The following is a 14,988-nucleotide window of genomic DNA, read 5'->3' on the forward strand; positions in this document are numbered from 1 at the left end:
TTTCAGACTTCCAGTGACCAGTCAGTATGAGGGAGTCACATGACACCGGGGAGGGAAAATGGCTAATTGGGCCCAATTTGAACATTTTCACTTAGGGGTGTACTCACTTTTGATGCCAGCGGTTTAGACATTAATGGCTGTGTGTTGAGTTATTTTGAGGGGACAGCAAATTTATACTGTTATACAAGCTGTACACTCAATACTTTACATTGTAGCAAAGTGTCATTTCTTCAGTGTTGTCACATGAAAAGATATACTCAAATATTTACAGAAATGTGAGGGGTGTACTCACTTTTGTGATATACTGTATATACTGTATTTACTATATCCAACGATGCTCTTGCTCGTACTTCCCGCTCTCTTTACGCTCTCTCTCCCTCTCCCTGCTTCTCCCTATCTCCTTTCTTCTCTCCCTGCCTTCCTTTCTCTCCATCCTCTCTCCCTCTCCCTCCTTCCTCTCTGCTTCTTTCCCTTTCTCCCTGCCTCTCCCATCTCCTTCCCTATATCATTTCCTCTCTCCTTCCTTCCTTTCTCCCCCTCCCTCTCTCCATCCTCTCTCCCTTCCTCCTTTCAGTGTATTTCCCTTCATGAGGCGACAGCGTCACTCTAGCCCCTCTCCTGCCATGGTTACCCAAGCGACAGAAGATGATGGAAAGGCTAAAGGGGCGGGACCAACAGGGACAAGCTCCACAACCAACTCTCAGATCTGATCGCCATGGGAATACCACAACCACCATGTTCATGACACCCAGATCTTGTCACCATTGTATCACTATAGCAACCATTCAAGACCCTGCATCTACTTCTAGAAGTTATAATACTGTCTAGTAGTTATATTTATGAATATAGAACTATAGGTATAGTTTACAAAGACAATCTGAAAGATTTACACTATTAATTTAATGTAGATTTAAGGCCAGTTTATACTTGGTCTAATAACATGTCTATGGACAATTATAATGTGACAAGAGTCGCTGGTCAAAACAACTTTTAATTTATACTCCTGTGGAATGTCTGTAGACTGTCGTTGCGACTGTTAGTTTCCTTGTTGCAGAGACATGAAAAAAGTTCCCGTCTCTGCGACTGTCGCAACGTCCGTTGTCGTGGTTACCGGACTGTGACACAATGATGCTGTAGTTCTATAATTCTCAAATAGAATGACCTAGTTTTATTCCGTCACTCTGTGGCAGTCAGCTATTTTCTGTCGGCTCACAATTATCTTTTAAATAACGATGTTGTGGGTTTGTGTTTCTGTAATAATGAATAAAAAGTAGTAAGACGTTGTCAGCTATACTCTGGTCATTATTTGAACTGGCTAACTAGCTAGCAACTAACCAAAACATTGTTTTGAAAATAGCTTTTAGTTGCCTGGCTTGCTAGGTTCACATTTAACTGAATTCATTTTTAAACGGGTTTATTGGTGCTAGAGAAAGTCTACTATTTGGAGCACCGGGATGCAGATGTCATGCAAAGGCTGTCGTATTGTGCATATACTTTTTCATAATGAAAACGAAGTTTGAAGTCAGATGACAACTGTCGATATGTCCACAGACAGAGTGTAAACCAGCCTTTAGACTACCCCTTAATTTAGAACAACATGACTGATGAACACCAATAACAGTTACAGGTGATCAGTCAACTGTCATATCTATCATAATAACTGGCATACCTCATCATAATAACTGGCATACCTCATCATAATAACTGACATACCTCATCAAAATAACTGTCATACCCCATCATAATAACTGTCATACCTCATCAAAATAACTGTCATACCTCATCATAATAACTGTCATACCTCATCACAATAACTGTCATACCTCATCATAATAACTGCCATACCTCATCATAATAACTGTCATGCCTCATCATAATAACTGTCATACCTCATCATAATAACTGTCATACCTCATAATAACTGTCATACCTCATCATAATAACTGTCATACCTCATCATAATAACTGGCATACCTCATGATAATAACTGGCATACCTCATCATAATAACTGTCATACCTCATCATAATAACTGCCATACCTCATCATAATAACTGGCATACCTCATCATAATAACTGGCATACCTCATCATAATAACTGTCATACCTCATCAAAATAACTGTCATACCTCATCATAATAACTGTCATACCTCATCAAAATAACTGTCATACCTTATCATAATAACTGTCATACCTCATCACAATAACTGTCATACCTCATCATAATAACTTCCATACCTCATCATAATAACTGTCATGCCTCATCATAATAACTGCCATACCTCATCATAATAACTGCCATACCTCATCATAATAACTGTCATACCTCATCATAATAACTGTCATACCTCATCATAATAACTGTCATATCTCATCATAATAACTGCCATACCTCATCATAATAACTGCCATACCTCATCATAATAACTGTCATACCTCATCATAATAACAGTCATACCTCATCATAATAACTGTATAAGGGGCTTTGGTAACATAACGGAGGGCACTGTGATAGACTGCATCCAGTTTGATGAGTAGAGTATTGGTAGCTATTTTGTAGATGACATTGCCGAAGTCGAAGATCGGTAGTCATGACGTTGCCTTCTTTGGGTACAGCGAGCACCATCCCCCTACCTCTGCACCATCCCCCTACCTCTGCACCATCACCCTCTCTCTCTCCTACACTCAGGCTGCTGTGGTCAGAGGTCATACATTTCTGGAGAAGATTCTTCCTCATGGCCAGAGAGTATAGAGAGAGAGTAAGTTATCATAGAGAGAACAAAGGAATTTCTTCCACCTCACAGAACTTGAGAACTGAACAATATTCATGTTCCGGAGAATGTATAAAAGGTTGGTAAAGTAGCCAGCTACAAACTGGTCTATTTGGTAAAATTTTGTGAAACTCATGAGAGACAGTACAGCCACATTACCATAACCCTGTTTATACAACAGTCTCGGTTGTGCGGCTTGCATCTTATTGTTGTATGGGATGAATGAGTAAAGATGAAACTATTTGTGATCAACTTTAATTATTAACTAACGTGAGGTAAAGAATAATTCATTAATGAGAAGGCTAATTGATTAGATATTAAAATATCTGAAAGTTATATTAGGAAAATTATAACTTAGTAATCTGAATATTTTCCTTGGTTCCCCGACTTCCTTGTTAGTTACATCTACCTGATTAGTTAATGACGTAATAATAATTACAGAGAATTGATTTGATAAACTACTAATAAGTCTTCAGTTTAATGATGCCAAAGACACGACAGTAGGATAGTCGGTTTTACTAGGGTAAGATTGGCGGCAGGGGTGAAGGAGGCTTTGTTGCAAAATAGAAAGCCGATTCTTGATTTTATTTTGGATTGGAGATGTTTAATATGAGTCTGGAAGGAGAGTTTAAAGTCTTGCCAGACACCTAGGTACTTATAATTGTCCACATATTCTAGGTCAGAACCGTCCAGAGTAGTGATGCTAGTCGGGCGGGCGGGTGCAGGCAGCGAACGGTTGAATAGCATGCATTTGGTTTTATTAGCGTGTAAGAGCAGTTGGAGGCCACGCAAGGGGTATTGTACGGCATTGAAGCTTGTTTTGAAGTTAGTTACCATAGTGTCCAAAGAATTTCCAGATGTATACAGAACAGTGTCGTCTGCGTAGAGGTGGATGAGGGAATCACCTGCAGCAAGAGCAACATCATTGATATATACAGAGAAAAGAGTCAGCCCAATAATTTAACCCTGTGGTACCCCCATAGACTACCAGAGGTCCGGACAACAGGCCCTCTGATTTTACACACTGAACTGTGTCTGCGAAGTAGTTGGTGAACCAGGCGAGGCAGTCAATTGAGAAACCAAGGCTATTGAGTCTGCCGAAAAGGATACGGTAATTGACAGAGTAGAAAGTCTTGGGCAGGTCGATGAAGACGGCTGCACAGTACTGTCTTTATCGATGGGGGTTATGATATCATTTAGTACCTTGAGCATGGCTGAGGTGCACCCGTGACTAGCTCGGAAACCGGATTGCACAGCGGAGAAGGTACGGTGGGATTCGAAATGGCCAGTGATCTGTGTATTAACTTGGCTTTCGAAGACTTTAGAAAGGCAGGGCAGGATGGATATAGGTCTAAAATAGTTTGGGCCTAGAGTGTCACCCCCTTGAAGTGGGGGATGACCACGGCAGCTTTCCAATCTTAGGGATCTCGGACGATACGAAAGAGAGGTTGAACAGACTGGTAACTGGGGTTGCAACAATGGCGGCGGATCATTTTAGAAAGAGGGTCCAGATTGTCTAGCCCAGCTGATTTGTACGGGTCCGGGTTTTGCAGCTCTTTCAGAACATCTGCTATCTGGATTTGGGTGAAGGAGAAGCTGGGGAGGCTCGGGCAAGTAGCTGTGGGAGGTGCAGAGCTGTTTGCCGGTATTGGGGTAGCCAGGAGGAAAGCATGGCCAGCCGTAAAGAAATGTATGTTGAAATTTTCGATTATCATGGATTGATCGATGTTGACCGTGTTACCTAGAATCAGTGCAGTGGGCAGCTGGGAGGAGGTGCTCTTATTCTCCATGGACTTTACAGTGTCCCAAAACCTTTGGGAGTTAGTGCTACAGGATGCAAATTTCTGTTTGAAAAAGCTAGCCTTTGCTTTCCTGACTGACTGCGTGTATTGGTTCCTGACTTCCCTGAACAGTTGCATATCGCTGGGCCTATTCGATACTATTGAAGTCCGCCACAGGATGTTTTTGTGCTGGTCGAGGGCAGTCAGGTCTGGAGTGAACCAAGGGGTATATCTGTTCTTAGTTCTACATTTTTTGAAAGGGGCATGCTTATTTAAGATGGTGAGGAAATTACTTTTAAAGAAGTACCAGGCATCCTCGACTGACGGGAGGAGGTCAATATCCTTCCAGGATACCTGGGCCAGGTCGATTAGAAAGGCCTGCTCGCTGAAGTGTTTAAGGGAGCGTTTGACTGTGATGAGGTCGTTTGTGGTCGTTTGACTGTGGACCCATTACGGACTCAGGCAATGAGGCAGTGATCGCTGAGATCCTTGTTGAAGACAGCAGAGGTGTATTTAGAAGACAGGTTGGTCAGGATGATATCTCAGAGGGTGTCCATGGCTACGCATTTAGGGTTGTAACTGGTAGGTTCCTTGATGATTTGAGTGAGATTGAGGGCATCTAGTTTAGATTGTAGAACTGCCAGGGTGTTAAGCATATCCCAGCTTAGGTCACCTAACAGAAATAACTCTGAAGATAGATGGGGGCAATCAATTCACATATGGTGTCCAGAGCACAGCTGGGAGCTGAGGGGGGTCTATAACAGGTAGCAACAGTGAGAGACTTATTTCTGGAGAGATTCATTTTTAAAATTAGAAGCTCGAACTGTTTGGGCATAGACCTGGAAAGTATGACAGAACTTTGCAAGCTATGGCGGAGTGTGCTAAAGCAGCGAGTAAAACAAACTTAGGGAGGAGGCTTCTGATGTTAACATGCATGAAACCAAGGCGTTTTCAATTACAGAAGTCAACAAATGAGAGTGACTGGGGACATGCAGGGCCTTGGTTAACCTCCACATCACCTGAGGAACAGAGGAGGAGTAGGATGAGGGTACGGCTAAAGGCTATCAAAACTGGTCGTCTAGTGCGTTGGGGACAGAGAATAAAAGGAGCAGATTTCTGGGCCTGGTACAATAGATTCAGGGCATAATGTGCAGACAGGGGTATGGTGGGCTGCGGGTACAGTGGAGGTAAACCTAGGCATTGAGTGATGATAAGAGAGGTTGCATCTTTGGACACGCTAGTTATGCTGGGTGAGGTCACCGCATGTGTGGGAGGTGGGACAAAAGAGGTATATGAGGCATGTTGAGTCGGACTTGGGGCTCCGAAGTGAACTAAAACAATGATAACTATCCTAAACAACAGTTTACAAGGCATATTGACATTTTAACCGAGTCTTAAAGACAACAACAACAGGTAAAATGGCGTTGAATGGGCAGAGAGGATCGATTAACTACACACAGGGCCTGAGTACGGGGCTAGGGCCGACAGATGAACCAAGGTAAACAAAGTGAAGTTCCGTGATTAATGAACAGTCCAGCAGGCATCAGCTATGTATCCAAGTGGTTATAGGGTCCAACAATATATGGAACAGGGAAGCAGCTTGGTAGTCGTTACTACGCTAGCACACAGGAGACACAGCTTTTAAAGTTAGCAGGCAAGTAGAAGCGTCGGACATCCGGCAAAGACCGGTTGAGGGCGGATGGAGTTACGTTGGCGGACCAGTCGTGGTGGTACGGCGGGGCATCGTGTCGACAAAAGGGACCAGGCCAGTTGGCGAAAGAGGTATTGTAGTTGTAGTAATTTCGTATGCTAACCAGGAGATGCGCCTGGCTCGCAGCTAACTGGTACTAGCTTCAGGACAGGGGCGTTAGCCACTATAGCCACTCGGTAGCAGCGATGATCTGATGCAAAGGTCCAGAGATTATGGCAAGGATCCGGTGGAGTAGTGGATTCTAGCCGTGTTGGGTGTAGAGTCCGGGAGGCATCGGCTGAACAGGTAATCAAATGGCTACCCTGACTATTTGCATTGTGTGCCCCCCCAACACCTATTTTTATGCTGCTGCTACTCTCTGTTTATCATATATGCATAGTCACTTTAACTATACATTCATGTACATACTACCTCAATTGGGCCAACCAACCAGTGTTCCCGCACATTGGCTAACCGGGCTATCTGCATTGTGTCCCACCCACCACCCGTTAACCCCTCTTTTACGCTACTGCTACTCTCTGTTCATCATATATGCATAGTCACTTTAACCATACCTACATGTACATACTACCTCAATCAGCCTGACTAACTGGTGTCTGTATGTAGCCTCGATACTTCTTTTGCCTCGCTACTGTATAAAGCCTGTGTCACGAATCCCGTTTCCTGAGTCTGTTTTTTTTTGCCTATGTTCTGTCCTGGAGAGTTTTTCCGGCGTCCTGGAACGCACCCTGTCTGGTTGCCGGGCAATGTAGCCAGTTGGGGTTTCTGATTATCCGCACCTGTATCCCATCAGCTATCTGCACACCTGGTCCTGATCATCATATCTCCTCTTCATAAGCCCGGACCTGACATCCATTCCCTGCCGGATCGTTAGCCATGAACAGTATGTTGTGCCAGAGTATCAGCCTCAAGTTGGATAGAAGTTGTTTTGTTGTTTGTTACGTATTGCTTGCCTTGAACTTACCTCTGTTTGTTCTGTCTTCAGTTACTCACCCGGATCATTTACCCCATTCCCGCCTGGTCGTCAGAAGATTCCGCTTCCCCATTGGATCCACCTATTTACTCCCATCAACTCATCACCGCTACCCGCTACACCACCTGGATATATCTACCCATTCACTTGTAAATTAATACTCACCTTTTTCCTACTCTCCTTGTCCTGGTCTGCTTCTGGGTTCGACTTTGAAGAATAGTGACAGAACGATCCGGCCAAGAATGAACCCAGCAGACCTGGATTCCGTTTGCCATGCCATTACCCAGCAGGGGAGGACATTGGGACAACACAAGACGGAGCTACAGGAGATAGCGGTTGCAATCCAGAAATTATCTGCTAGCTTGACACAGATCCAGGATCAGCTCAGTTTGCTGGCGATTCATTCACCACCTATTTCACCCATCTTACCTGCCGTGCCTGATGCGTTTTCCTTCCGTGAACCCAAGGTACCGACGCCTGATAAATATGAAGGGGATTTGGGAAGATGCCGTTCGTTTCTTATGCAGTGTGGGTTAGTGTTTGATCTGCAGCCCTATTCTTACGCCACTGACAAGGCTAGGATAGCCTTTGTTATTGAACTGCTGCGTGGAAGAGCTCTGGAATGGGCTTCAGCCGTTTGGGAACGACAGGGGACCTGCATGTCTTCATACCAGGAATTCACGGGAGAGCTGAGAAGGCTTTTTGATCATCCAGTCCGAGGTAAGGACGCAGCTAAACGTTTGTTCACTCTTCGCCAAGGAGCTCGCAGTGTGGCAGACTTTATGATCGAGTTCAGGACATTGTCTGTGGAGAGTGGTTGGAATGAGGAGTCACTACAAGCGGCTTTTTACCAGGGGTTGTCGGAGCAACTCAAGGACGAGCTGATATCCTATCCAGAGCCTAGTGATCTAGACAGCTTGGTCACTTTATCTATTCGGGTAGATAATAGAGTCCGAGAGAGAAGGAGGGAGAAGCAGTGGGGCCCATCCAATCAATCAGCAACTCGGTTACCATTCGGTTCAGGAAGTAAACCAGAACGTATTGATCGTTATTCCCCACACGGGATTAGTGGAGGGGTCTTGCCACCAGATCCTGAACCAATGCAAGTGGGGCGACACGGGCTAACTAAGGAGGAGCGCCAACGTAGACGTGAGACCAACAGCTGTTTCTACTGTGGTAGCTCAGGACATTACATCTCCACTTGTCCACAGCGCTCGTTAAACTGCCCGGCTCGCTAGTTTTGGGAGGAATTTTAGCGAGCCAGATTCAACCTCTCCAGAATCCTGTCAGACCCCGTTTTCCTGCGACCCTTATGAATAAGGATCAGAGCTTAGAGATTAACGCTTTTATCGATTTAGGTGCCGATGGCAGCTTTATTGATGTCGACTTGGTGGAACAGCTGGGGCTTTCTAAGGAGCAATTGCCGGAAGCCATTGAAGCAACCACTCTGAACGGCAGTAGTCTGGCACGGATCACTATGAGGACTGAACCGGTTAAGATGTTGTTGTCGGGGAATCATTCAGAGTTTATCTCCTTCTTCATTCTGTCCTCACCCCATGTTCCTCTGGTTATTGGTTACCCCTGGCTGAAGGAACACAATCCCTCGTTTGATTGGGTGACGGGTAAGGTAACTAGTTGGAGCATTGATTGTCATGCTAACTGTCTTAGGACTGCCTGTTCTCCTGCCATTTCCAGTCAGGTCAGTGACTCTGTTCCTCCTGATTTGTCCCTGGTTCCAGAAACATATCACGAGTTGGGTGAAGTATTCAGTAAACAGAAGGCTCAGTCCCTTCCTCCCCACCGACCTTATGACTGTGCGATTAATCTGTTTCCTGGAGCTTCCTTACCCAAGGGACGGTTATACAGTATCTCTCGACCTGAACGTGAGGCCTTGGAGACCTACATCAAGGAGTCTCTAGCTGCAGGTCTCATTCGGCCCTCGTCATCACCTCTGGGAGCAGGATTTTTTTTTGTGAGCAAGAAGGATGGCTCTCTTCGACCGTGTATTGATTATCGGGGTTTGAATGATATTACGGTCAAGAACAAGTATCCCCTGCCCTTGATGAGCTCGGCTTTCGATTCTTTACAGGGTGCTACGGTTTTTACGAAGCTTGATTTACGTAATGCTTATCATTTGGTTCGGATCAAGGAGGGAGACGAGTGGTTGACTGAGTTCAATACTCCGATGGGACATTTCGAGTACCAGGTGATGCCGTTTGGACTGACCAACGCTCCTGCTGTGTTCCAAAGTATGGTGAATGACGTTCTGAGAGATATGATTGGTATTTTTGTGTTTGTTTACCTGGATGATATCCTCATCTTCTCGAAGGAGCTTTCTAGCCACGTTCAGCATGTAAAGCAGGTCCTGCAGCGGTTATTGGAGAACCGTCTGTTCGTGAAGGCTGAGAAGTGTGATTTTCACGCCCACACGACGTCCTTCCTCGGTTACATCATCTCCAGGGGAGAGCTCAAGATGGACCAAGAGAAGGTTCGGGCGGTTCGGGATTGGGTCCAGCCCGGTTCGAGATTGCAGCTCCAGAGATTCCTGGGGTTTGCAAATTTTTATCGGAGGTTTATCCGTGATTACAGCCGGGTGGCCGCCCCTTTAACTGTACTGACGTCTTGCACCAGAAAATTCTGTTGGTCTCCTGAGGCAGACCGAGCATTTCTAGATTTGAAGAGCCGATTCACCAACGCCCCGATTCTCTCTCAACCTGACACTTCCCGTCAGTTCGTTGTGGAGGTGGATGCGTCTGATGTGGGGGTGGGCGCCATCCTGTCCCAGCGTAGCTCCACTGACGGTAAACTCCATCCCTGCGCCTTCTACTCTTGTCGTCTTTCTCCAGCTGAAAGAAACTATGATGTGGGTAACCGGGAGCTTCTCGCTGTGAAGCTTGCCTTGGAGGAGTGACGTCACTGGTTGGAGGGAGCGGAGCAACCGTTTGTGGTCTGGACTGACCACAAGAATCTGGCTTACGTGCAATCGGCTAAACGTCTCAACTCTCGTCAGGCCCGGTGGGCTTTGTTTTTTGGACGCTTCAATTTTTCCCTGACGTTCCGACCTGGGTCGAAGAACGGGAAGGCGGATGCCCTGTCCCGGATGTTCTCCAAGACGGAGGAGAGTGAGGCCAAGACTGAGACGATTCTTCCCCAGAACGTTGTCGTGGGAGCCGTTACATGGAGGATTGAGGAGGAGGTGATGGCGGCTCTTCGGACACAGCCCGGGCCCGGTAACGGTCCACCCGGTCGGTTGTTCGTGCCTGAGTCGGTTCGTTCTGCTGTCCTTCAGTGGTCCCACGCCAGCAAGATAGCTTGTCACCCTGGTGTTGCTCGGACTATGGCGCTACTGCGCAGACGATTTTGGTGGCCTGCCATGGGAGAAGATACCCGGAGGTTTGTTGCCGCTTGTCCTGTTTGTGCGCAGAATAAGAGTACCAATCGGGCCAGCTCTGGGCTTCTTCACCCCCTACCTATTCCCCGGCGACCTTGGTCGCATCTGGCCCTGGATTTTGTCACGGGGTTGCCCTCTTCTGTTGGTAACACTGTTATTCTGACCATTGTGGATAGATTCAGCAAGTTTGCCCACTTTGTTCCCCTCTCCAAGCTGCCTTCTGCCACTGAGACGTCCGAGATACTGGTTAGGGAGGTGTTCAGGGTCCACGGGTTGCCCTGTGACATTGTTTCTGACCGTGGTCCTCAGTTTACCTCTGCTGTCTGGAAATCCTTCTGTTTGGCCATTGGAGCTACAGTCAGTCTCACATCTGGATTTCACCCCCAATCTAATGGTCAGGCGGAGAGAGCCAACCAGAAGATGGAGTCCACGCTGCGTTGTCTTGTCTCCTCTGATCCCACCTCTTGGTCATCTCAATTACCCTGGGTCGAGTATGCCCATAATACCCTTCCTTCATCTGCCACTGGGATGTCCCCCTTCCAATGCCTGTACGGATACCAACCTCCCTTGTTTCCTTCTCAGGAGAGGGATCTTTCGGTCCCTTCTGTCCAGGCCCACATTCGTCGTTGCCACCGGACCTGGCATCGGGCCAGGAAGGTTCTCCTTAGAGTTTCTGACCGGTATCAGATCCAGGCGAATTGTCGCCGTATTCCTGCTCCCGCTTATACCATCGGAGATAAGGTGTGGTTGGCTACACGGGATCTTCCTCTACGGACTGAGTCGAGGAAACTGTCACCAAAGTTCATTGGTCCGTTCGTGGTGGAGAGAATCATTAACCCTGCTGTGGTCCGACTAAAATTGCCGGCAACGCTTCGAGTACACCCCACCTTTCATGTCTCCTGCCTCAAGCCGGTTCACCTTAGTCCTCTGTTGCCCCCTCCTCCTCGTCCTCCTCCTCCTCGGATGATCGGAGGTGGTCCTGTCTACACGGTGCGCCGCATCATGGACTCCAGACGGCGGGGTCGAGGGTTCCAGTATTTAGTGGATTGGGAAGGATATGGTCCTGAGGAGAGGAGTTGGATTCCTCGGCGTCAGATCCTTGACGATGACCTGCTTCGTGACTTTTACCGCCTCCACCCTGGCGCTCCGGGTAGTCCGCCCGGTGGCGTTCGTCGGAAGGGGGGTACTGTCACGAATCCCGTTTCCTGAGTCTGTTTTTTGCCTATGTTCTGTCCTGGAGAGTTTTTCCGGCGTCCTGGAACGCACCCTGTCTGGTTGCCGGGCAATGTAGCCAGTTGGGGTTTCTGATTATCCGCACCTGTATCCCATCAGCTATCTGCACACCTGGTCCTGATCATCATCTCTCCTCTTCATAAGCCCGGACCTGACATCCATTCCCTGCCGGATCGTTAGCCATGAACAGTATGTTGTGCCAGAGTATCAGCCTCAAGTTGGATAGAAGTTGTTTTGTTGTTTGTTACGTATTGCTTGCCTTGAACTTACCTCTGTTTGTTCTGTCTTCAGTTACTCACCCGGATCATTTACCCCATTCCCGCCTGGTCGTCAGAAGATTCCGCTTCCCCATTGGATCCACCTATTTACTCCCATCAACTCATCACCGCTACCCGCTACACCACCTGGATATATCTACCCATTCACTTGTAAATAAATACTCACCTTTTTCCTACTCTCCTTGTCCTGGTCTGCTTCTGGGTTCGACTTTGAAGAATCGTGACAGCCTGTCTTCTTACTATTGTTTAATTTCTTTACCTACCTATTGTTCACCTAATACAGGCTCTAACCAATAGTGCAAAAAATGTAAGTAAGCATTTCAATGTAAGGTCTGTTGTATTCAGTGCATGTGACAAATAAACTTTGACTTGATTTTATTTGATCTGAGTAGCCGGGTGAGGTGGGCCTGGCTCAGAGATAGCTTCGGGGCTGGGCCACTCGGTGGCAGCTAGCTAGCTGTGATGATCAGGAGTAATGGTCCAGGATTTGCGGCAGGAATCCGGTGTTGTAGTGGAGAAAAACAGTCCGAGGCTGGTTGGTATTATCCAGGCTAAAAAAACAACTGGTGCCTCTGCAGAAGGTAAAGGCCGCTAGCAGTGGCTAACAATGACTAAATAGCTAGTAGCTAATTAGCTGGTTAGTTTCTGATGCCTAGCTTCTGATGGAGGTTCTGGCTATAAGGTCTAAAAAAAAATTGCGGATCTGTGTCACATTGAGTGAAGCAGTTTACCGGAAGGTATATTTCATTTAAAAATGGAAAAGTGATTGAAAAATAAATTGGAATATATACAAAAAAATATGAAAAATACAAAAAGTAAACGAGAGGACAACAAACCATGTCTGCATTGCTACGCCATCATGGAAACAGTATGAGGCTACAAGCTTGGCACACCTGCATTTGGGGAGTTTCTCTGTTCTTCTCTGCAGATCCTCTCAAGCTCTGTCAGATTGGATGGGGAGCATCGCTGCACAGCTATTTTTAAGTTTCTCCAGAGATGTTCGATCAGGCTCTGGCTGGGCCACTCAAGGACATTCAGAGACTTGTCCCGAAGCCACTCCTGCGTTGTCTTGGCAGTGTGCTTAGGGTCGTTGTCCTGTCGGAAGGTGAACCTTCGCCCCAGTCTGAGGTCCTGAGCGCTCTGGAGCAGGTTTTCATCAAGGATCTCTCTGTACTTTACTCCGTTCATCTTTGCCTCGATCATGACTAGTCTCCCAGTCCCTGATGCTGAAAAACATCCCCACAGCATAATGCTTCCACCACCATGCTTCACCGTAGGGATGGTGCCAGGTTTCATCCAGACGTGACACTTGGCACTCAGGCCAAATAGTTCAATCATGGTTTCATCAGACCATATTATGGGGTATTGTGGGGTTATTATGGGGTATTGTGATGTCATTATGGAGTATTGTGATGTCATTATGGGGTATTGTGATGTCATTATGGGGTATTGTGTATAGATTGCTGAGTTTTAATTTATTTAATCAATTTCAGAATAAGGCTGTACTTTCCGGAGGCTCTGTATGTTATCAAGCATTTCACACATTGTCCATATACTGACTGTTAGCACTTGTTGGTCTATAGCAGCTTCCCACCAGAATGTGCTTTAGGTGAGGCAGATGAACCTGTAGCCATATTACTTCAACACTATTTAACATGAGATCCTCTCTAAGCTTAACAGGAACGTGGTTCTGAAAATAGACCGTAACATCGCCCCCGTTGGCATTTCTGTCTTTTCTGTAGATGTTAGATGAGCCTTTACGTCGGTAGCGCTGCCCTCTGGATGATCGCTGGATAATTCTGCTTAAGTCTAAAATGACGGATAATGAACAGGGTTTACAATTTGTCTAAATTGTGTTGTACTAGATAGGTAACTCTGTGTTGTATTAGATAGATAACTGTGTTGTATTAGATAGATAACTCTTCATCCATAATAAGGCAGAGGATGATATCACCTGTTTTCTCAGCAACAGGTTATGATCAATGACATCAAAAGCTGCACTGAAGTCTAACAGAACAGATCCCACAATCGTCTTACTATCAATTTCATCCAGCCAATCATCAGTCATTTGTGTCAATATGTTGAGTGCCCTTCCCTATAAACATGCTGGAAGTCTGTTGTTAATTTGTTTTCTGTAAAATAACTTTGTATTTGAACAAACTTTATTTTTTTTCCCCAAAAGTTTGATAAGCACTTGTACCAGGCTGATTGGTCGGCCTCGCGAATCAATAAAGGGTGCCATGTCTGTGGGCACACATCGTATTCTCGGCCTAAATCATGTTATTGTCTGTAGGTTAACATGAGGAAGAGGTTCTATTCATGTTACTGTGTGTTAACATGAGATTCTATTCGTGTTACTGTGTGTTAACGTGAGGAAGAGGTTCTATTCATGTTACTGTGTGTTAACATGAGATTCTATTCATGTTATTGTGTGTTAACATGAGGTTCTATTCATGTTACTGTGTGTTAACATGAGGTTCTATTCATGTTACTGTGTGTTGACATGAGGTTCTATTCATGTTACTGTGTGTTAACATGAGGAAGAGGTTCTATTCATGTTACTGTGTGTTAACATGAGATTCTATTAATGTTACTGTGTGTTAACATGAGGAAGAGGTTCTATTCATGTTACTGTGTGTTAACATGAGGTTCTATTCATGTTACTGTGTGTTAACGTGAAGAAGAGGCTCTATTCATGTTACTGTGTGTTAACGTGAGGAAGAGGTTCTATTCATGTTACTGTGTGTTAACATGAGGTTCTATTCATGTTACTGTGTGTTAACATGAGGAAGAGGTTATATTCATGATACTGTGTGTTAACATGAGGTTCTATTCATGTTACTGTGTGTT

General features: G+C 45.7%; 1 protein-coding gene across 1 annotated transcript in view; it reads left to right on the top strand.

Annotated features, from left to right (window-relative positions):
- Positions 1-1,283, top strand: part of LOC110518376 (regulator of G-protein signaling 11) — a 74,306-nt gene extending 73,023 nt beyond the window's left edge. Inside the window, exon 17 of the mRNA XM_036973460.1 lies at positions 575-1,283. Coding sequence (XP_036829355.1) covers positions 575-710 — 136 coding nt within the window. The 3' untranslated portion in view covers positions 711-1,283. The remainder of the gene's footprint in view (positions 1-574) is intronic.
- The last annotated feature ends 13,705 nt before the right edge of the window (positions 1,284-14,988 follow it).

The sequence above is a fragment of the Oncorhynchus mykiss genome, unplaced genomic scaffold (genome assembly GCF_013265735.2).
Source record: "Oncorhynchus mykiss isolate Arlee unplaced genomic scaffold, USDA_OmykA_1.1 un_scaffold_250, whole genome shotgun sequence".
Classification (NCBI taxonomy): domain Eukaryota; kingdom Metazoa; phylum Chordata; class Actinopteri; order Salmoniformes; family Salmonidae; genus Oncorhynchus; species Oncorhynchus mykiss.